This window comes from Tenrec ecaudatus, chromosome 14 (genome assembly GCF_050624435.1).
Source record: "Tenrec ecaudatus isolate mTenEca1 chromosome 14, mTenEca1.hap1, whole genome shotgun sequence".
NCBI classification, from domain to species: Eukaryota; Metazoa; Chordata; class Mammalia; order Afrosoricida; family Tenrecidae; genus Tenrec; species Tenrec ecaudatus.
The window spans coordinates 71969079-71990835 of NC_134543.1; the positions used below are offsets into that span (position 1 = coordinate 71969079).

A 21757-nucleotide genomic window follows, 5' to 3' on the forward strand; every position below is an offset into this window, starting at 1 on the left:
TCTGAGCCCCAGTGTTCAGGACTTTGAACAGAGTTAGTTTGAGGTATCGCAGCTGTGGGAAAACTACTCGAAGCATGAAGTCAATCAAGAGCAGGGGCCGATGCATTTTCTGCCAGCGGAGTACCATCCTTTTCAAGTTTTTGCTGCACGCATGGCTAGGAGGTATGATTTAAGCGTGCAGCAGAGAAGAAATTCTGTGGGGGCCATAATATCCCGTGGGCTTTCAAGGTACCTCTCCACTGCTGTGTGTGGGGAGGACTTTCTGATTGGGTGGAGTAGACTCCCTAGGCTTACTGGTCTGTCCTGCCTTTCTGGTACAGGGACAGTATGGGATGTTGGTTGTGGATTTCTTTTTACCTACGGACTGACTTGCTGTCCATGTTTAATTTTTGGTCCAAATTTCCCATGGCAGATCTACAAGTAACTGGAGAAAGATGAGGTTTGCTACCCCCATAAAGCATTAGGTCTCAGAAACTCACAGGGACAGTTTTCCTCTGTCCTACAAGGTTAGGGTGTGTCAGAATCGACCAGATGGTTATGAGTTTGGTTAGGGTTTAGATAGACAGTGATGAGTGCTTATGGGCCCGTGGCCACTAAGCTTGGACACTTTTGTCTCCTAAATAGCAATCCACAGACCTTAACATGTCTCCCGTGGGACACAGTATTTGGGAACTGGCTAATTTGTGGCTTTGGGCAAACTGTGTCACCCCCTTTTCAGTAGAAAGAGAAAAAAGCCACATGTTTGACAGACTAGCACTTCAAGTGTGAGGGTGTTTTACATTTCTATGATATCTTTATTTGTGGAATTTGACAAACCTAATAACTTTAATTTCATTTATGATTTAAGAGCATTTATCTAAACTCAACTGCCTATAATATTAGTCCAGCCAGGTGCCAGTGACTGTCAGTCAACTGGAAACTTACAAACATTTCAACAATGTTGACGCATATGTTTATCAGTAAACCAAGTACAAACAAGTTAAAGGGAAGACAGATAAATTTATATGAAGATTAGCATGTATGTTTTAATATAAAGAAGGGTAAGTATGCATTGTGTTCAAGTAAATGAGGAAAACAAATTTGTTTCTGATCACGGACTAAGGCAAAATACCATTTCATTCAAATGACGACACCTTCTCCCCAGTTACCATCCCATTTTCTGACATTTTGCATTTATGCCAGGAATAAAAAACCAAGCCCTATACCTGACTGGTTTTTCACTTTTACAACATAGGTGTGACAGTACCAAACACCAAAGCCCCTAATGTCCATTTATTCTCCAGTGTGTATATACTGAATAAATGACAGTACAGCTATTACCATAGAGTGATGTATAACTTTAAGAAAGAAAAATATGGGAGAAACAGCTGTACCCATTTTGATATAAATAGGTAATCACAAAATAAATGTGAATACATCATGTTTACAGAAATATAAACCAGTAGTAAAACCTACAGGAAAACACACGAGTGCTTTTAGGGATTATAGTTGGGTTTCAGGTTACTGTAGATATTTTTTCTTCTTTATGCTTTTCCATTACATAGATATGAATATATGAAGATATATCTAGCTATGTCAGTATCACCTGAAACAAAATCAGTGAATAATATTCTCACAAACCCCTCTCTGAACAAATCATTGGCTGTCTCTCCCAATGTCACCATGCCCCCACCCTGTTAGTTTTCCCTGTCCACTAGCCCATCACCCAGTCATTTTACTTGTTCGTCTCCTTTCCCTTTGGAATCTCTCACCCTAGGGCTATTCTTTCCCTATCACTGTGCCGGCTCCTATGCCTGGATAAACCTCACTGGCTTGAGTGTTGCCTGTAAAAAGAGCCATTATTATTAGGGATCAATAAAAAATTAACCCACCTACTCCTCCCTTACTGACTAACTTATTATCCTACATTTTGCATTTATGACAATAGTAAAAAAATCAGTCTGACAATTTGGGGTATTAATGTTGTGTCTTGGCAAGAACCAATGCTGAGGGGCAAGGCAAGAGTAAAGCTGACTGATGGTTAAGGTTATGTTTAACTTGGCGGGACCATGATTCTCAGATTTTGGCAATCATTGTATCTTGATGATGTAATCTGTTAGCTATGTAATGATAGTTTCTTTCATATAAATGGATTTTCCCATAGAAAAGTAACCTTTGGAGCCTAACTATGTTGATAAGTGAATGAGGACAAGGGCCTATTTGAATCCTCAAAGTCCTGGTGGTTTTCATTCTCATAATCTCGACAAGACCAAGGTGCCCTGGTTCACAGGAGCACTCTCAAAGAACGACAAGACCCCCACGCTCACCCTCAGCGCTGATCGGACATTTCCTGGAGTCACCCAGCTTCTCAAACAGTCTTGGTCACAGGGACATGGAGCAACTTCTGGTGAGTTTGGCCAGCCTGTTTTTATGGTACTTCCTGTTAGATTTAAGCTCCTCCTCCTCAGGAGCTCAAAGGTGCTCCCGGTTAGGTAGAGCTTCAACTCATTCTACCCACATTGTCATTCTACTATCTACAGTGGAGCTAAGGGGCATCAGATCTCAATCATCAATGACGAAAGAACGGTGATGGCAATGCTCTGTGATTGACTGTGTTTTAAATTTAGAATCCACCCCTCATCTGTGAGCTTGTCACACTACGGTGGCTTGTGTGTTGCTGTGAAGAAGGATTCGGCTCCCCACTTTTTCAAAGACGGAATGCCGAGACAAAGGAGGCAGAACATTGTCTGAGACCCTGCTGTACATTGCAGCAGTGCAGTGACCGCACTCCGCCGAGGACGTGGACAAATGGTATCGTTGCTGAGGTCAGACGGGTCTTAAGCAGAGAACACCAGAAAGAGGCTTCCTTGTGTTCCATTGACTATGCACAGGCATTCAACTGTGTGGACCATGATACACTGTGGGTCACCTTGAGAAGAAAGGGGATTCCGAAACCCTTCACTGTGCTCATGTGGAACTTGTACAAGGAAACGCTGCACAGTTTAAAATCAGGAAAGGTGTATATTCTCTTACCAGACGTGTTCAATCTCTATCCTGAGCAAATCGCCAGAGAAGCTGGCTTATATGGATAAGAGTGTGTTGCACCAGGATTTGAGGAAAGCTTCTTAACAACCCGGGGTGTGCAGATGACACACCGGTGCTTGCTGAAAGTGAGAAGGCCTTGAAGCACTTGCTGATGAAGATCAAGAATTGTAGCCTTCAGTAGGGACCACAACTCCATGTCAAGAAGACCCAAATCCTCACAACTGGACCAACAGACAACATCACGATAAATGGAGAAAAACTTGACGTTGTCAAGGATTTTGTCTTACTTGGATCCACAGTCAATGCTCATGGTGCTGAAGTTAAGAGATCAAAAGATGTGTTAGGTCAATCTGTTGCACAGACCTCTTTAGAGTGTCGAAGAGCAAGGATGTCACTTTGAGGCCTCAGGGGCGCCTGCACCAAACCACGGCATTCTCTATTGCAGCACGCACGTGCTGGTGGGATAGGGAATAAGGAAGACTGTGGAAGAATCAGTGCATCTGAATTGCGGTGCTGGAGAAGAGTGCTGAAAGTGCCATGGACTGCTAACAGGGCAAACCGATCTGTCTTGGAAGAAGTAAGGCCACAGTACTCCTTAGAGGCAAAGACAGGGAGACTTCGTCTTACATACTTTGAACGTATTGTCAGGAGACTCCAGTCCCTGAAGAAGGACATCATGTTTGGTAAAGTGAGGGGCACTGAGAAATATGGATTGACCCAGTGGCTGCGTCAATGGTTCAGGACCAGGAACAATTGTGAGGATGCTGCAGGCCTGGGCAGCGTTTCGTTCTGTTGGACATAAGGTCGCTATCGGTTGGGGCCAACTCAATGGCACTTAACCACAATAACCAAGTTAGAATAATTCACAGGATTGTCTAAAGTTACTGCCCAAGATACTGGTATTAGAATAAAATTATCCAACTCCTTTCTCCCCCTACCCCCATTTAGGTGTATCTCCATTAAACGACTTTGTTTTCCTGACTTCTACCAGAATCAGCAAGTTTGAAGGGCATTGGCCAAGGGGCTGTTGAGGGCTGTTAGTTAGATTCAGAACTGCCAAGTGATAATCAAGTGACTCTTGATTGTGCTTCTCGAGTTCGAGCCACTAGAACTGGGTACAAGTGGGGCGCAGATTAAATACGTGTTGATTTTGCAAAAAAAACTGAATGTGATCGCATAAAAAAACAGACCCTTTCAATCCTTCGTGTAGTCTCCTTTAAAGGAAGATTGTTTCACACTATCAGACTAGCAGTGGGACTTGAAAATTCAGAAAATTAAACGCTAGTCAAAATCTTGGGCTGTGTATCATCATCTGCAGCTCCTTTTAAAGGAGGTGGGACACTGACTAAGGAAAGAATATGTTCTCTTATAGTTAGTTCACATGACATCCGATTTTGGTAAACTCGTTCATTTAAAAAGAAATGTTTATTGAGTTTCCACTATGTACCCCGAATGGTTTTCGGAACTAGAGCTTAGGCTCTAGTGGAGGGGACAACCCATGTACGGACATAACATCGGATCTTACTGCGTTCCATGCAGGGATACGGGGGAACGGTGTGCTTGTGATGAGGTGGGGAGAGAAGGGAAGCCTGAGCAGAAATCTGGGGGATCTGGGGGTGCTCACCACGGGTGTGCAGGGGTACATGAAAGCCTCATGGCCCTAGGGTTTCAGTTCACACATGCGTGGGCTTACTTCACACAAGATGTGTTTACACACGTCTCTGTGATTAGAGGGCGGCTGCGGATCAGCTCTCTCAGTATCGCATTTGGCCTAGTCTTGTTTGTTAGGGTGCCTTCCATCAAAGGTCCAATGGAAACAGCGGCTTCTGAGGGGGATCTGCCGGGACAGTGAGGAAGAGAGGTTAGCACCGAAGCCTGGGGTGCCTTTTGGAAACGGGGTGGTGCCCGAGGGGAACTCCTGATAGATTTTCTCAAAGGACTCAAGCAGATCACAGGGAGACTCACGGAGACGTTTTCCTACTATTGGCAATGTCCTTGGTAAGCTCAAGACCGTGATAGTTGTTGTGCTGGGGAATTTCTTTTTCTTCCATCACAACAATGTCCTTGCTTATTCTTCAAGGCTAGCAAGGGTTGTCTGACGAGAATTTCATTGGGAAACTTGATCGCATCCTACAGCCCTCACCTTGCCCTTTCCAACGCCTTTTTGCTGCACAGATTCAAAGAACAGTTGAAAGAAACATGAAGCCTCTCGAGGGAACCAAAACTGTCCTTTGACGCGGCGTGAGTTGAAGAGAGCAGATGTCTTTGGGGAAGGGGTAGAGAGATGGATACACTGCCTTCAGAAGTGTTTAGACTTGGATGTCAAGAGACAATCGCTTCCCACTTTGACATATTTGTTTATTAATGGGTTGTATCATTTGTCACGATATTTTTTTACTTACCCTCGTACTGTAGGGCCCATCAAAAGCCTTGAGAAAGCAGTGCAGAAAGGGAGGTGTAGACACCGCTTTCCGTCAAATGGTAACACACATGGGTTGTCTGAGTACACTGTTACCAACTAAGCCGAGAGGGACGCTGCCAACCCGGCAGTTTAGAAAGAGTTATTGCCCACTGGTAAGTTTGGGAGAAGAAAACACTCACCACACACACACACACACACACACACACACACACACACACACACACACAAGGCAGTAGGCTGAAGTCTCTCTGTAATATCACTACAAATAATAGAGGACTGAGTACATAGATGATTTTTTTGTTTCAAGAAAGTCTTACTACTCAGTGCACTTTGCGATGACGCTGTTCCTTCAGACCTGGCCCTGGTGGGGGTGGGGGTGATCTGTAATGGGACTAGTGTGGGGAAATTCATAGAGATGTGATCAGTTCCTTGTCACTGAGCAGATGCAAACTCCAGAATTCTGTCTCGTTCCCCCTACTTGGAATAAGTCAAGTAATTCCTTCTCGAATGCTGTACTGAACCTCTGACCCACGTCTGGGTTCATGTCCTAATGGTTTGCCTCCCCAAGAGGGTTAAGTTTATGTGTATCTGCATCCTTTAACTGAACTATGGAATCTTCTAGGCTATAGGGGTCTAAAAGGTCCATTAATTCTATCACCCAACAAGATCACATTAGTCCTGCCCCAACTTCCTATCTGGTATTAATGGGCTATGTTAGTCTCACTATGATGCTCGATCAATTTAAGGAAAATACTTCAGTACATACTTCTTATATGAATGGAATAAATGATGTATTTTGGCCATATTTTATCTCTAAACAATCAAATCAATATTCAGGACACCTTACCCAGGAGGAATTTTTCAGAAAAGAAAATTTTGAATTTTTTTTCTTTTCAGAAGAAATAATTTATTGATCTAGAGCTCACACAGTGGAGCCCTGGCGGTATAGTGGGTTACTTGCTGGGCTGCAAATTGTAAGGTCGGCAGTTTGAAACTACCAGTGGCCCTATTGGAGAGAGATGAGACTTTCTACTCCTGTAAACATCTGCAGCTTTGGAAACCCACAAGGACAGTTCTGTCTGACCCACGGGGTCACTTTGACGCAGAGTTGACTCAAAGGCAGTGGGCTGAGCGCTTATGAATTTTCGGAGGATAATCTGAAGTGTTATTGACGAATTTCTCTATTTTCCATCATTCTAGAACTACATGTAGGTATTTGGAAGCTGAGGTTTGGAGTAGTTCAGATCAAAGTTGGTCAAGCGCGTAATATGCGTTCCAAATCATGAATCTTCATGTACGACAGCCAAGCTGGCCTTCAAACCAGGCACTGTGCTAAGCACGTTACCTGCATGATCATGGTAAATTTCTCAACATCTCGATGAAGGCCAGGGACCCGACAGCACCGCAAAAGGGCTTGGCTGTGCACTGCACAGTTGGTGGCTAGAATCTACAGAGCAGCTCTGAGTGGGAAAGACCTGGCAATCTGCTTCCATGGAGGTGACTGTCTAGAACACTCTACTGGGCACGTCTACTCGGTCACACGTGGGAGTCCTGAGTCAAAACTCGATGTAATGGCACCGAATAGCAGCACCGTAGGAAGGAGGTTCTTATGGGTGGAAAGTGATGGTAAAGCATCTCCCAGAAGCTACACATCCAGAAAGGGCAGGGCTAAATCAAAACCCCGTCTGATGCCACCGCTTACATATTGACCAGTTCTTCGGGAGAATTGGTTTGAGGCCATGGTAGCCAGATGGGGCAGGTAAAGCATTTGGAAGACCTTGACATCTTAAGAGTTCAATAATCACTCCTTCAAACCACTAGGTCAAGAGAATCCTTTACAGAAGCCAAAATCCCAGACTTCCGTAGCTGTGAGAAAGAGCCCTTGTGGCAGAGTGGGTTACGCTTTGGGCTGCGAACAGAAAGGCCAGCTGTTCAAAATCACCTGCTGCTCTAGTCCCATTACAGTCTCAGAAACTCACAGTTCTGCCCTGTCCTACAGGGTCCCTGTCCTACAGAGTCAGCATCCATTCAACGGCAGGGAGTTAAGTCGTTATAGTCAGTGATTTCAGGCTGGTGCAAGAGGATATTTAAGTCAAATATACTACTTAAGATGAATTATTAGATTGAGACTATAATGCCGCATTTGTTGATTTTTGTACCAACTATGACATTTTCTTTTTTATATAATCATTTATACAATTTTTATTATCTAAACATTCATTTAATCTCTTTTTTTTCACATGGAAAACACACTCCATCTTTATTTTCTATCTTTTAAAGAAATTAATAAATCTTTTTATTGGGGCTTATGACATTTTCAAAGCGACCAGCACTTTGATTTCTTAGTTCACAAAGACTCAGGAAAGCAACTTGTAAAAATCTAGTTTTAGTAAAAAAAAAAAAAAAAGTATCTTTGGCTCTATTTTCTTTTTAAAATCTGTGTGACAGAAAACAAAGTACCACTCAGTTAGCACCATACGTTTGGCATTACTGATGGACTAGAATTTACAGACACTCCACTGAAAAGGTAGTGATTATGGCTGTAGTTGGTAAAGCAACTAGCTGATTAGTCCTGACAGAAATGACATATTCCAAGCTAGAACTACTGTCCTGCCTTGGTAATGGGGAAATAAATTCTTTAAGATCAGAAACAACGTCAGCTGTATTTAAAATGACATTGGAAACCACAATGTAATGGACAATTGTGCAGAGGTGAGCAGGGATGAAAATGAGATAATAGGATTTTTAAAATTTGATTTTATTGGTTGCTTCCTCTGTTTGCATTTTTCATCAGGATAACCTCGGTCTGTATGTTGCCCACCCCCACCCAAGCCCCTTCCATTTATTCTGGGTGTCTGGGGTGATTGAGAGGCAATAAACGTGTCGTCTTAGAAAGCCTGAATTGGTTGACAGAATTTTCGGTCTCTCTGAAAATTCATCTATTGAGTTGACAAGACAGTTACATGTCGCGCAGCTTGGGATAGGGTAGTCATCATTTCAAGACCATGCAGAGCTATGGCAAAGGCTTGCAGAGGAGCGCTTCTCGGTGTGGACATCGGGAACATCTCAGAGTCTCAGACTGGAAGAAACCCTGAGTTGGCATTCGTTTGTTGGCATTTGTCTGATAGGAAAAGACTTTTATGTGATGAGGTCGGGGTCTGTTCTTAGAAATCTCCAAAAAGGGCCCACCAGCTTATTGGGCCTTACGTGGACAATTAAAGCTCACCGCATGCAGTTTTCCTTTTGTGAAAAGGATGAACCAAACCTTTTTATAAGAACACTTTACGTATTTTTAGTGACCTCTGAGAAATCACGGAGATGTGCCAAAAGATAGAAGCAACTAGCGCTCTGATTTGCAAAAAGAAAGGCTCGTGAAAATTTAATTTACAGACAAAGATCTCGAAAGATGATTTTTAATAGAAAGAAAACAGTGACACACCAGAGGCCAGCATGAAGTCATTATGAGTAAGTGATGCAAAAGTCCCGTTATTTTTCATTTCCGGCGATGGCTCAGGGTAATGCTGTAGATATGGTACATTTTAAGTTGAGTAAAGCGCTAATAAAGATTAACAAGGGCTTCGTGGGCAAGATGGGGAAATGTGAGACAGATCACGGTACATAGAGTAATGGGGGCTCATAGCTATTACAATGGTCACCTCTAAAAGATCTCCCTGTCAGCTACTAGTATGTCTAGTACTATGTTACAGGGCTCTGCCCTGTCAACAATTTTTATTGGTATCTCAGATGAAGACAGAGCAAGCAATTCAATGCAAACAGCATGTATCGAGAGGCAAGTAGTGCAGGGGGCTGTGCTAGACATTCAGGGAGGAGGGCAGAGTTAGAGCACCGGTATGGAAAGGCAGCCTGGTAGATTGAAAAGGAGACATTTGGAATTCCGGATTCTTCTTAGTTTTTCCATTTACTATTCATGAGGCCTTAGGCAAACAGATCCTATGTATTTGTTGGTCTCTATTTTACTTATTTCTGAAGTTAGGATAAGATAGGTTCCTCTGAGTTTCTAGGAAAGCAAGCATGCCACAAAACGGAGACCAGATGCCTGCCGGAGGCTGTGCTATCTCATTTAACCAGAGGAAGCTCTTTGGTCTCTGTATTGTTAGCGGTTTCGTTGTACAGGTGAGAGAACTGGAGCAGAGAGCTTAAGTACATCTTACCAAGGGTCTTTGAGCACAGAACAGAAGGGAGAGTTTTTCGTCTTTCATGACGCCTCAATGTGAACGATGTGATATGGAGTGTGTCCATCGTGGATGATTTAGACTTTTCTAGTTGAACCCAAACCAGACTCACTGCCGTCAAGTCAATGTCGACTCAAAGCAAAAGTCGAGCAGGAAAACATTTTAGGGAAGAAAATGAACGTGCTATGTACCAAGTGCAGGCAGGTGCCCATGCACGCATGGTTCAGGAGAGACGACTAGCCTCATGTGTAGGGAGAGCATCAATGGTAAGAATTCCAGAAAAGAGTGATGGAGCTATAGATGGTGGTTCAAAAGGTAGGCTGGGGTCAGGTTCTTATATAGGTTGGCACCAGGAACCACACAAGCTGCAGGAATGGAAGAAATCAAGGCCTCTGGGAAGTCGCTGGGGCATGGTTCCCAAGAGGTGCAGAAGAGACCTTCACCTGGAGGCGCATCCGCTGGAGAAAAGGCAGGGCACGTTCGCCCAGGGTCGGCGAGCCATCCGAGTGGCAGTGAGCAAAGGGGTGGAGCTGCAAGCTTTGCATTATGCACTTTCGTTCATGGAGGCATGAAATACATGCCTAAGAACGGTTTATTAAAAACACAATAAACCAAGAGCTCCCATGGCAAATGACTGAACAGTAAGTGATGATTGCCTTCCAGGTTCCTCTCCTCTTGGAGACGTGAATCTACATGTTCAGTCAACTTTCAGAATGACCTAGCCACAAACCTGATGATGGGACTCCCGTGAAAGCAGCCTTTCTGTGCATGGAACTGAATGGGGAGGAGAGGCAGCACCCCTCACCACGCAGAGGGACCCTCAACTCCCTGTCAGAGCCGTGGAGGTGCAGTGCTTCTGGGTGGGGCTGCGGTCAGCGACTTGAAACCATGAGCTGCTACGTGGGGGGAGGACAGGCTTTCTATTCCCATGGACAGTGGTCACATCCCAGTAGCCCCTTTCCTTCCTCCTCCCCCCCCCCCCATCTTGGGTTGCTATGAGCCAGAATCAAGTGGCAGTGGATTAGTGGGCGGGAGGGGATAAAAATCAAACTCTGAGATTTTCACTTCTGCAAGCTCGGAGTTGATGGACTTTGGCCATTGGGCTTCCATATGTATTAACACCAGATGGAGACGTGGTGGGCAGAAATGAGGAGGAAGGAAAGGGGCTATTGTGATATTGATTTAGTGTGCATGCTCTGGAAGATGCATACACTTGGTTTCTTAATAAGTACTGAAGATGTCATCATTTCTTAGAAATCATATTAAAAAGGGTTTTGTAAACTGAAATCAATGAGTAAACTTCAGAGATTAAAGAATCTCTGGAAGAAAAATTAATTTGCCTGCAGAGAGGCTCTATAGATTTCACCAAACCCTCAAAGGGGTCTATGACACCCCAAATATAACAAATCACCGAAGAGATGCAGCCACGAAAAGTCACGTGGAAGAGAAATTGTTACAAATGAACAGGAGATGTTTCTAATCTGAAGGATGCCCATGTTTGTGCTTAGAAACAGCTAAAGAATTTGCAGCCTCTAATTTATTGCCTTTGTTGCTCCATGTTTGGATATGGACATTCTCAAAGCTGGAGTCTATCAGCACTCTTAATAAGCCAGTGAACCCACTTACTATTTTCTCTAAGTGTTTGTTTATTCTTTAGATCAAAAGGAGGATGGGTGGGATTTCAGAAGTCATTTGGCTCTACACTTAGCTACAGGCAAATCCATAACTCAAATCGTCCCAGATGGGGCCCCATTTACTTTCAGGAGCACCACACCCTCCCTACGCAGTCTGTTGATATGTGTCCTCGCAGGAGCCCCAGCAGAGGAAGATCTGCCCTTCTGCAAAGAGTTTGGAAGACATTGTCAGCCTTGCAGAGACACGAAAAGGATTTTCTCTCTCTTGTCTGTGCTCCCCAGTCACCGCTTCTCTATTATACCATAAGAACAAGGACATCACAGTGTGGGTCGCTAAAGACCCCAGACCTGACAGTGGTGCGGGTAAGCACTGCAGAGCAGATTAGGGAACCGGAAGTCCCACACCAAAGGGAACTATCCTCCAAAGGCAGGCGAGGGAGAGGGGGGCCCAATTAGTCTTCACTTCTCTAATTTTCCTGAGTAGCGATCTCCTTTTACCCCCTGTGCTACACCTAGCAAGTTCCCCCTGACAGAGGCCTCATCAAGAAGAGATGATTGTTGGCATGCGACTGAAATGACAGCTGTGTTACACTAAGATATGTGTCCAAGGAGGAGACCTCAGCCACAGGGAAGCCCCTGAGGCATAAAAAGTGTCTGGCCCAGATAACAAGCCACTCTGGATTTCCCAGCAGAGGAGGACAGAGACCAGGGATTAGGGGCTGAGAGCTGGGAACTTCCCTGGAGAGAGGGCAAGGGCCTGCGGGGTGGGCATAGCACAGCAAGCAACAGCAGTGTACGTCCGACTCTACACTTGGCTTGGCCGACCCAGACTGGCACCTCTTTGCCTAGAGCTTGTGGTTATGGGGTTCCAGACCTGGCATGCTAATCCCCGGAAAGGAAGGTAGCGCTCTGTCAACCCCTTGGGGGCACTGGTATAACGAGCACGGATACTCTGGTGCCCGTGGGCTTATGCAGGGCCAACACGGAAGGCTTTAATCAGCGAAGAGGTTTTCATTTCTTGTCTTTTCAGTTTCTATAGGCTGAGATTCAGCTCACCCTCCATCTTGATTTGAGTTTATTCATTTCAGTGACAAAATGATTAAGAGGGCAAACTCCAGAGCCTACCTGCCAGGACTGAACATTTAAGAGCTAGGTGAACGTGATATTTAAATGATGAAGGACTCGGTTTTACCAGGTGCAAAATGGGAGAGCATAATCGAATGTTGAGTCTGGATGCTGCCTGCAACAGATGACATTTTGAGATGGCGGGTGCATTAAATCAGTCTAAAGTGGGGTGCAGTCCTGCCCAGGTCCATTTCCAAGGAGAGGTTCTTGTCAGGGACAACGGCAGCCGTAAAAAATGGCGGTGCGCAAAGTGATGGGGAATGTTGGACAGCTCCACGTGCAGGCTAGTGGGGACCATGGAAAGATGATAGAGTGACCTGCCCTGGGCAAGGCTTAAACAGCTTGGACCTCGACCTAAGGGAAAAGAAACAAGCATGCAGTGGTAATAAATTAGGGGTGGTGGTGGGGGAGGGGGGGATTATTGGGAGTAGAGAGGCATTGTTCATCGGTTTTTCTTTTTATTTGTGTTTATTGTGTGGTGGTGGGGTGATTTCCAGTTTTATTTGAGAGTTTTATAAGCTGTTAGATTTACTTACTGAGAAGAGGGATGTTATTCAGCTGTGTCTTGTCACTCTGCCACTAATTTTCACACAAGGCCAATGAATGAGGGAAGTTCACTGGGCGGGGGAAGAGGAGGTCTCTGGTGGAGGATTCAGCTTATTGAGGGCATGGCGGGTGGCTAGGCCTGCCTCTCGGCTCTTCCAGGTAGTGGGGTCAAGTTTTGGGTAGCATCTCAGTATCTTCAGAAAGACTTACTGCTGGATAGATGTCAGGTGAGAGTAATCTACTTCAACATCATGTGATTTGGTGGCATCTGGAACAGCTTCTGAAATCTTTTTCAATCCTGGATGCCCAAACTTACACATTTTAATATTTGATTTCTCCAAGACCTTTACCTAGCAAGGTAGCCCCCAAACTACTCTTCTTTGAGGACTTTGTATTGGGAGACTAGGGGGTTCCTCTGATCCACATCAACACTTGGGGAAGTCTTCCCTGACCCCCATCAGCCACTCCCTCTCACATTACTCTGCTTCACTGTCTGCACGGTAGTGTGACCTGGTGATTCAACATGCAGCGTGGAACCAGATTCCCTGAGTTCAAATTCCAGCGAGAACCCTTCAATAGAGGATGCCGGACATGCCAATTAATCTCTCTAGGCCTTGTTTCCATTTCACAGATTTAAAAACTATTAATAATGTCTTCTCCTGGCATTGCTGTGAGGACTGAGGCATATAAACCATCATGTCCAGCATACGCCGATGCTCAGAAATGTTAGTTGTTAGTTTTGTTACCATTACTTTCTCAGGCTACCTTCTTGGTGTGCTTTTGTCCGTCTGGATTGCTAGAATAAGCGCCATGAAAGCAGGGACTGGCTATTGTTCAAGGCACACAGCAGGAACTTAGCAACTCCGTGTCAATGAGGGCATGGTGGACCGATGTGTCCTCAGTATTGAGACTGTGGTTGGTAGGTGCGATAGAGTGGGCTCTGACTCAAAGCGATCGATCCCATGCACAACAGAACAAAACCCTGCCACCGGCTCCTGGATCTCATCCTGTGCTGAGTGTGTCTAGGCGACAGCGTGCCTGAGATGGTCATGTGGTACAAACAAGCAATCACACAAAAGAACCCAAGTCACCTGGACTCTTATTTCCCCACCCTAACTTCTTCTCCCTCCACATCCCACGCTCCCAGTATTGGAGCGCTACTGTCATTGGTTTGCACTGTGAAGATAAACACTGCGTTACAGGAAATACTGCTCAAATGACAGCTTACCTCTTCCACGTTCCTTCCCTCCTGGAACAAGCCCTGTAGTTACCAGGAAAAAACACTAAGAACAGTGACGAACTAAGGCTCAGCAACCGTCCGCTTACACAACTCCAAAGTTGCTAATTTGTACAATTGTTAACACAATGAACAGCTGTTGTGCACGATTCATGACGGATTCATGTGCAGTGTTCAGGGCAGCAGCGGGGTGGGGTGCAGGAAATTCTAAATGGTCCTAAGGACAGGGTCTGTTTGGGTTCCCTTTGGGACAAGCCTCCCCGGGGGGAAAACAAGGCTGGGGTGGCTGTCCCCGGCCTTTCCCATGCGATGCCCTGCTAAAGGTTACAGACGCCCATCTGTACCTTTCAGACTGTAGGACAGTTCAGTACAGGGCGTGTGTGGAAGGACCACTTCCCACCTCCTTTTTTCCTTTTTTGAAGAATTTATGTCAAAGAGAGTGCCTGACTCTGACTTTCAGACTCCGAGGGCAGGAGTTCAGTCCTGACAACACTCTGGCCACCCTACCGCACTGCAACAACAGAAGTTCTAAACTCTGAAATTGGGAAAGGTCAGGCTGCCACTGCTACGGCAGATTCTATTTCGGGTTTTCTCCCACATCTAATAAATATTGTTTGAGAGACCGGTATGCGTGTTGTAAAATTGATAAGATTCAAGTTGCCAAAGGCATTTCATACATTTCATAGGTCTTAATTTACGTTGCCATAGTAACTGAAATGTTGGAGCTTCCCGAGATTAGAAGGCATTTATATCCTTAACCTTAAATGATAATGATGTAGATTATGATGCCAGGCTTTGCCGTTTATCTTTCAACTGAATGTTGAGTGTTCTGTGTATGCTAAGATAGAAGGGCATGATTGATAACATTACTATCACAATTTAGGTTTCTTGACATCCAACCTGATGTGTCTTACATGTATGAACTTTAGGGGCAAAGAAGATACAAAAATGGGCAGTCTTCCTGTAAAGAGTCAGTGCCAACTGAAAGGGGAAGGAGCATCCTCTTAAGTAGGAATCATTTTAAGGAGCATTAGGGCCTGTCTTCATGGAAGTTGAAAGTGGGGTTATCTGCTCCCGTGGAGCGTTACAGCCCCGGAGGCCCTAGATGAAGTTGTTCTGGGTTGGAATCAACTTGACAGCGGTGGGCTCATCCAAGAGAACTTCTACGATGCTCCGGAGCACTTGAAGATTCCTTAATAAAGTGTTTTTAAAAGAAAGGACCCTAGAATGGAGCGCTCAGTGACCTGCGGCCAGGCAGACGGGTACTAGGCAAGTCCTTCCTGGGAGAAGGCCAGACAGGTAATGACCAACCCCCGGGGCTGTTCACGGGATCCCGGGAGCCAGCTTACCTTATACCCCGAGGATTTGATGTGCACGCCACGCTTGGTCAGAGTGGATTTCATCCGGATGAAAAAGGAGCGCTCCAGGCTGTTGTCCGCCGCGAGCAGGCTGGGGCTGGTGGATTCCACTGAGGAACACAAAACACGCAAAACACGTGAGTACCGTCTGCTCAGGGCGGTCCTTGAGTTCAATAGCAATCAGTGACGGATGGGTGCAAAGAGTGGCCATCGCGGGACCTCATTTAGAAAACGTTCACTGGGTAAAAAAATAAACGAGAGAAATGGGTGGATCCAAAGTCACCCAGTTCTCGGCTCTCACAAGAGCTGTGCAGGCGCTGTACGTTTCCAGCGGCTCCCTAAGTGACCCGAATGGCAGCCCCGCTGGTGGCTGGGCCCAGGCCAGAGGACAGGTGTGAAAAAGGAGGGCCAGGCACCTGAGGGCCCAGCTATTGGGCAGGCTCTGGCTAGGTGGGGAGGATGATTTGCCCTTCACTCTTTCCGAGTGTCCCTTGTTGAACCCCTACAGCTACCGGGAGTGCCAAGAAACCCAAAATTATCTTGATGGGACCCCATCCTCACCAGTGTGTCTCCTGCTTTCTCGGATTGGTTTTATTCATGTGGCAAAGAAGACACTTAAAAAAAAAAAAGACAAGGAGTCCTGTCAATGGCCTCCCACAGAGGCATGCGGATAGTTGCGGGCACCTAGGGGAACAGACACTGTACCCCCGGATCTGTTCCTGCCAGCAGCTTTCTCCCATCTCCTGCCCAGAAAGGAGGCTGTCTCTCCTCACTCCTCTGCTTTTGAGATGAGAAAATAAGAGTTCCCTCTTTTCAACATGATCCTCTTTTCATTTTACATAGTTTAGGCAATGTAAAATTAATTTTTTTACCTAGGAAATATTACGTGGTAGGTGAGCAATGTATTTTCCACCTTATTTGTAGATTCATCTTTGTGGCGTAAAAGCATGATGATGTAGATAAGATGCAGTGTCGATCTGTTTTCTTTACAAGGTTTTGAGGTATTTTAATAAATGTAAACCTTTTCCTGCAGATGAATTCATTATGGAATTTTTCAGACTAAGACACACCCCTGACTTGACTCTTATAAAAATAGTACTTTAGAGTCTTTCTGATATGCAAGCAAGCAAAAAAAAAAATCCAATGCACATAAGGTTTCTTTTAAGCAACTGTACATAGGCATTAGTCTCCTTGGAAAAAGCAAAGAAATGCCAGGGAGGCTTCACAAAATTCATAGGAAAATTCCATTATCTTTAGTTTCGTTTTCCCATGAACTTTTTGACAGCCCCTTGTACTTGTAAAGGTGAGCTTTAAGAACCATACATGTGAAACTACTTACCACAGGCCGCCAACAGACCAAATGAGCTTTTAAAATTGAAATGATGAAATGTACCCCAGAGAAAGAAATCTCCAAAGCACTGCTATCCTTTCTTAGTAGGGATCTATTTTCCACTCTGGTTGGGAGTTCTAATCTTGGGCCAAAGCCCCCACCACTGACTACTGTCCCTTCTTTACATTTCTCTTAAGGTTTCTCATTCTTTCTTCTCGCTCTCTCTTTGTTTTAGAGAGCATGGATCTGATGTCATTTTAAATGTACAGCTTTTTATCACTCGAGGGAAAAGCAGAGCCATGTTATATTTAGTACTTTCATTTCTTCTGATTAAATATGAATTACTATGAAATTTTTCTCATCATCTAACACGCCATAATACGCCAACAGCTTTTTAATACACTACATAAGCACAAACTTCTGCTCTAAGAGTTTAATTTGCCCCTCTAATCCAATCACATCAACCTTATTTCTCTTATCAGAGATTCCCATTTTGAATTAAATGAGCTCATTAGTTTTAATCAAAAGCAGAGAGATCAAAACTTAAACGTAAATGCTTTAGATCAGAACTGTCAGTCAGCCGTGCAGTCCTATTTTACTAAAACACAAGATCAGAGACCCTGAGAACCAGTTTTTTCTCGTAAGGGAAGCCAGGAGCCTGAAGATGCCATAGCCCCCTCCTCCCCTCCCCCCTCTCAAGGACAGATTATACATTTAAGGTTAGACCTAATTTATAGCGGTTTTTTCATCCTAGTGGAAATGGAAAAGTATGCCAATCTGCTGTTGTCCCTTTCACGTTTATTGGCACCGGTCCTCAGAGACCTGAACTAGCGGGAAGTCATCAGAGCCCGCACCGCAAACTCAGCCTTCGAAATTCAGCTCTGTGCAGCAAGATCGTGTTGGCAATCGCTGAGGAAAAATGAAACTTCACGGGGAAGTAAAATACGGTTTTAGGGCTGGGGTCTTGGATACCCTGACCCAGGAATAAAGGGACTCCGTAGACTAGCTGTGAGGGGAATTCAGGCGTCGTTAGAAATTATTATTGTTTTGAGAACATGGGGCTGTACAGGGAAACACTTTCAGTGCATATTAGAGACCACAGCATGGGTGCTTCCCGCTGGGCGAAGAAATGTACGACACGAGCCTGCGTGTGCTGTGGAGAGCAAGTGGTGCGTTCTGTCTTGACGGAGGCAGTAAGTACAGCATCTCCCCACGCATTACAGCAGTATCTGCCTAAACATACAGGGCAGCGTTAATTAAACCCGGGACGCCTGGTGGCAGAGCGATGTGAAGGCTGGGCTTGGCCCCGTTGACGCTGAGATCCCAAGTCTAAACTGTCCTCCAGCTTCAGTGTCCTCAAGAGCACGAAGGTGGGGGAGGTGGGGAGAAGGAGAAGGGGGAAAGCTAGTAGAGAGCTTGCTCTCTGATGAAGGTTTCGACCTTCATCCTAGGCGACTTCCTAGCTCTGAGGCATGGGGCAGAAGCACCATTCCACACTGCCCCTTGTGAAGGGCCTGGTGACAAGCTCCTTCGCAGCACGCGCTCTGCGACCATGCTTCCTAGCGAATGCACTACTCCGTTCACGCTACCTCTGACAATGGCGTCCTTCTTGTACAAAGACGTATCCTCTGCACGTGACAGGTGAGAGCAGCAGCTGCGTAAGGCAGCCTTTCTAACTCTCTCAGGTAAGAAGGGCAACTTTGACGTTCCTGGTAGGAGCAGGAGCCCTGGTGGTGCAGTGGGTTGTGCTTTGGGATGCTCACCGAGAGGTCAGCAGTTTGAAACCACTGGCTGCTCCAAGGGAAGAAGATGAGGCTTGCTAGTCCCATCAAGTGACTGACAGTCTCAGAAACGGACAGTTCTACCATGTCCTCAAGGGTCACTCTGAATGGGTCACAACTAGACAGCACTGCATTTAGTATTCAGTGGGGATGATCCCACGGTCATTGGTGATGTGCACCCTGCCTGGGGCACAGGCCAGAGAAGAGGGGGTGGGGGTGGTATGTGCTAGCAAGTGCATACATGCGCACAGAAGCCACAAGTAATAAGAAAAGGCTCTTAGGATTGGTGCCCTACAATGACTGTAACCACTGGGATCAATGATATATTTTTGGCTTTTTAATCATATTATTGGGGGCTCTTACATCTCCTATAACATTCCATACATCAGCTGCATTCAGCACATTTGTACATACGTTGCCATCATCATTTCCAAAACATTTTCTTTCTACTTGAGCCCTTGGCATTAGCTCCTCTCTATTCCCCTCCCTCTCTCACCCTCGTCAATCTTTGAACAATTATATTGCCGTTATTATTTCGTATCTTACATTGTCCATTGGCCCATTCACCCCCTTTGGTGGTGGGGGGGGGCTATATAGCCAACCTTGTGATGAGTTCTCCCTTTCTCCCCCTTCCCCCTCCCCAGCTATCCCCCTACCCTCATGCTATCACTACTCCCACTACCGTTCCTGAAGGGTTTATCTGTCCCGAATTCCATGCATCAAGAGCTCTTATCTGTACCAATGTATGCTCTCGGGTCTAGCCAGATTTGTAAGGTAGAACTGGGTCATGGTGGGGGGGGGGGCAGGAAGCAATTCAGGGACTCGAGGAATGCTGTGTGTTCCGTCGGTGCTATACTGCACCCGGGTTGAATCATCCCTTTCTTGTAACCCTTCTGGAGAGAGATCCAATTTTCTATAGATGGGCTTTGGGTCTCCATTTCAACCCCCCTCTTTCGCATTGATAAGGACATTTTTATAGAGTGATTTCTTCTATGTGCAAAATACATTTCTGTCAAGTTCTTGAGACAGACCAGGGCTGTTGCCTGCTCTGATACGAAATTTGAGGTTGACAGAAGTTATAGCTGTTGCTCACGACTCAGGAGAAATCCATAGGCAAAGCTGGATGAAGTGGTCAAAGCCCAGGTATGCACCATTTTGACCCATGCATTACAGACAAGGAGATGAATGTCAAATGCACACGAGAGAAACCCCACACAACGAGCAGCTAAATAAAGAAATTTGCTTTCTTATGTGAAATCTCAAGGGCCATGCGTTTGAATAAATCTAAGGGATCTCAGCCCTTGAAATGTCAGGTTTTGCATATTTTGTAAAATTTACAGAACAATTTGCAGCAAAAGTTGTAATAATTTTTATGTTGGCAAATACTACTCTAGTGTGAAATCCTATCGGTGTTGCTTCACATCTGTTCATGCTTCCTCAACTGGTGCGCTCCTTGTTACTTTCCTTATTGTGTAGGTGGGGGTGGGGGTGGGGGTGGGGGAGAAGGTGAGCATGGCCCATGTAGGGCCGGTTTCGAGTCATCATTCCAGGGTTTCTGCAAGGATCTTAGGCTAAAACATAAAGAACGCCTTTCGTTTTTGTGCACTGCCAATGTTTTCAGGATATAGTTCTAATTTCGAAATCTTCCAACTGCCACCAAATCCTGATGGGTGAGGAAGAAGAAGAAAAACGTTTGAGGAAATGTTACTCCCACAGTAATGAGCAAAATATATTTCCTTTTAAAGGTGAAGAGAAATCGGGGTGGGGGGGAGCTGTTAAGATGTGCACTTTAAAAGGGCCTTTCTCACGTCACGACGGAAAGCAGTCCTTCCTTTCAGATGATTTGTACGCCAACGTCAACGGAAGTCCAAAGCAGGCCTTCCACAAGACAAGGGGGGAGAAAGGAATTCACTCTTGCAGTAGCTTGGTAAAAAGATAAGTCGCTGAAAAACAGCCAAATGGTTTCGGTGGCATATCCTGTGACCCTTGTTGGATATGGATGATGTTTTAGGAAACTGGGATGAGGGTGTGTACGCTGAAAGTTGGCAAACTGCTTCTCTCCTTGTAAAAGTGTTCCTTCTGCACGTGAAGATGCACCTCTTCTGGCCTTTGGGAAGTGAGGCATGAGGTAGTTTGGGCAATGAAAAGTGCAGTCACATGTGACTTGTAGTCACATTTTAAGGGCCAGTCTCAATGTGCTGTGATTTCTTTCCCTCTGACACCAGCGTTTTTGAGGATGGCCGCTCCACTCATGGGTGGGCTGGGAACCAGGACAGGATGGGGTAGAATGGCCCCACTCAGAGGAGTCCACGCTCACTGTGGGTTGCAGCATAACGGAGCCCAGACAGACTGAGTCACATTGACTCAGTCTCCCTGGAAGTCAACCACAGAGACAGAATATGACACATGCCTGACTCCAAAAGTCATGAGACACGGGGCTTACAGTTATGTAGGCACTTGCTTCATCTGTTCTACTAGATCTTTGAGGGCAGCGGGATCTGAGAGGGGTCCAACTTGGATTCCTGGCAGCATCTAACCTGGTTCCTTGTGCTGAGAGCACAACTTTCACCACACATACTCTTTCCTCAGTAATGAATTCTTTTAAAAAAAACAATTTTTATTATTAGTTTTAATTGTTTTATTAGGGGAGTAATGAATTCTTGTAACCATCATTAACTAATATTCATTGGCATCTATTTTCTTTTTTTAAAATCATTTTATTAGGGGCTCATACAACTCTTATCACAGTCCATACAGACATCAATTTTGTAAAGCACATTTGTAGATTCATTGCCCTCATCATTCTCAAAACATTTGCTCTCCACTTAAGCCCCTGCTATCACCCCCTCACTTTTCCCTCTCCCTGCTCCCCCCTCCCTCATGAGCCCTTGATCATTTATAAATTATTATTTTGTCATATCTTGCACTTTCCAACATCACCCTTCACCCACTTTTCTGTTGTCCATCCCCCAGGGAGGAGGTTATATGTAGATCCTTATAATTTGGTTCCCCCTTTGCACCTCACCCACCCTCCACCCTCCCAGTATCGCCACTCACACCACTGGTCCTGAGGGGATCATCCACCCTGGATTCCCTGTGTTTCCAGT

The 21757-nt window shown here is 45.3% G+C and overlaps 1 protein-coding gene across 1 annotated transcript in view; it reads right to left on the reverse strand.

Annotated features, from left to right (window-relative positions):
• The window catches only part of NPAS3 (neuronal PAS domain protein 3), a 98618-nt gene that overhangs the window by 59747 nt on the left and 17114 nt on the right, over positions 1 to 21757 (reverse strand). Inside the window, exon 2 of the mRNA XM_075532212.1 lies at positions 15531 to 15649. Within this exon, the coding sequence (XP_075388327.1) occupies positions 15531 to 15649 (119 nt within the window). The remainder of the gene's footprint in view (positions 1 to 15530; positions 15650 to 21757) is intronic.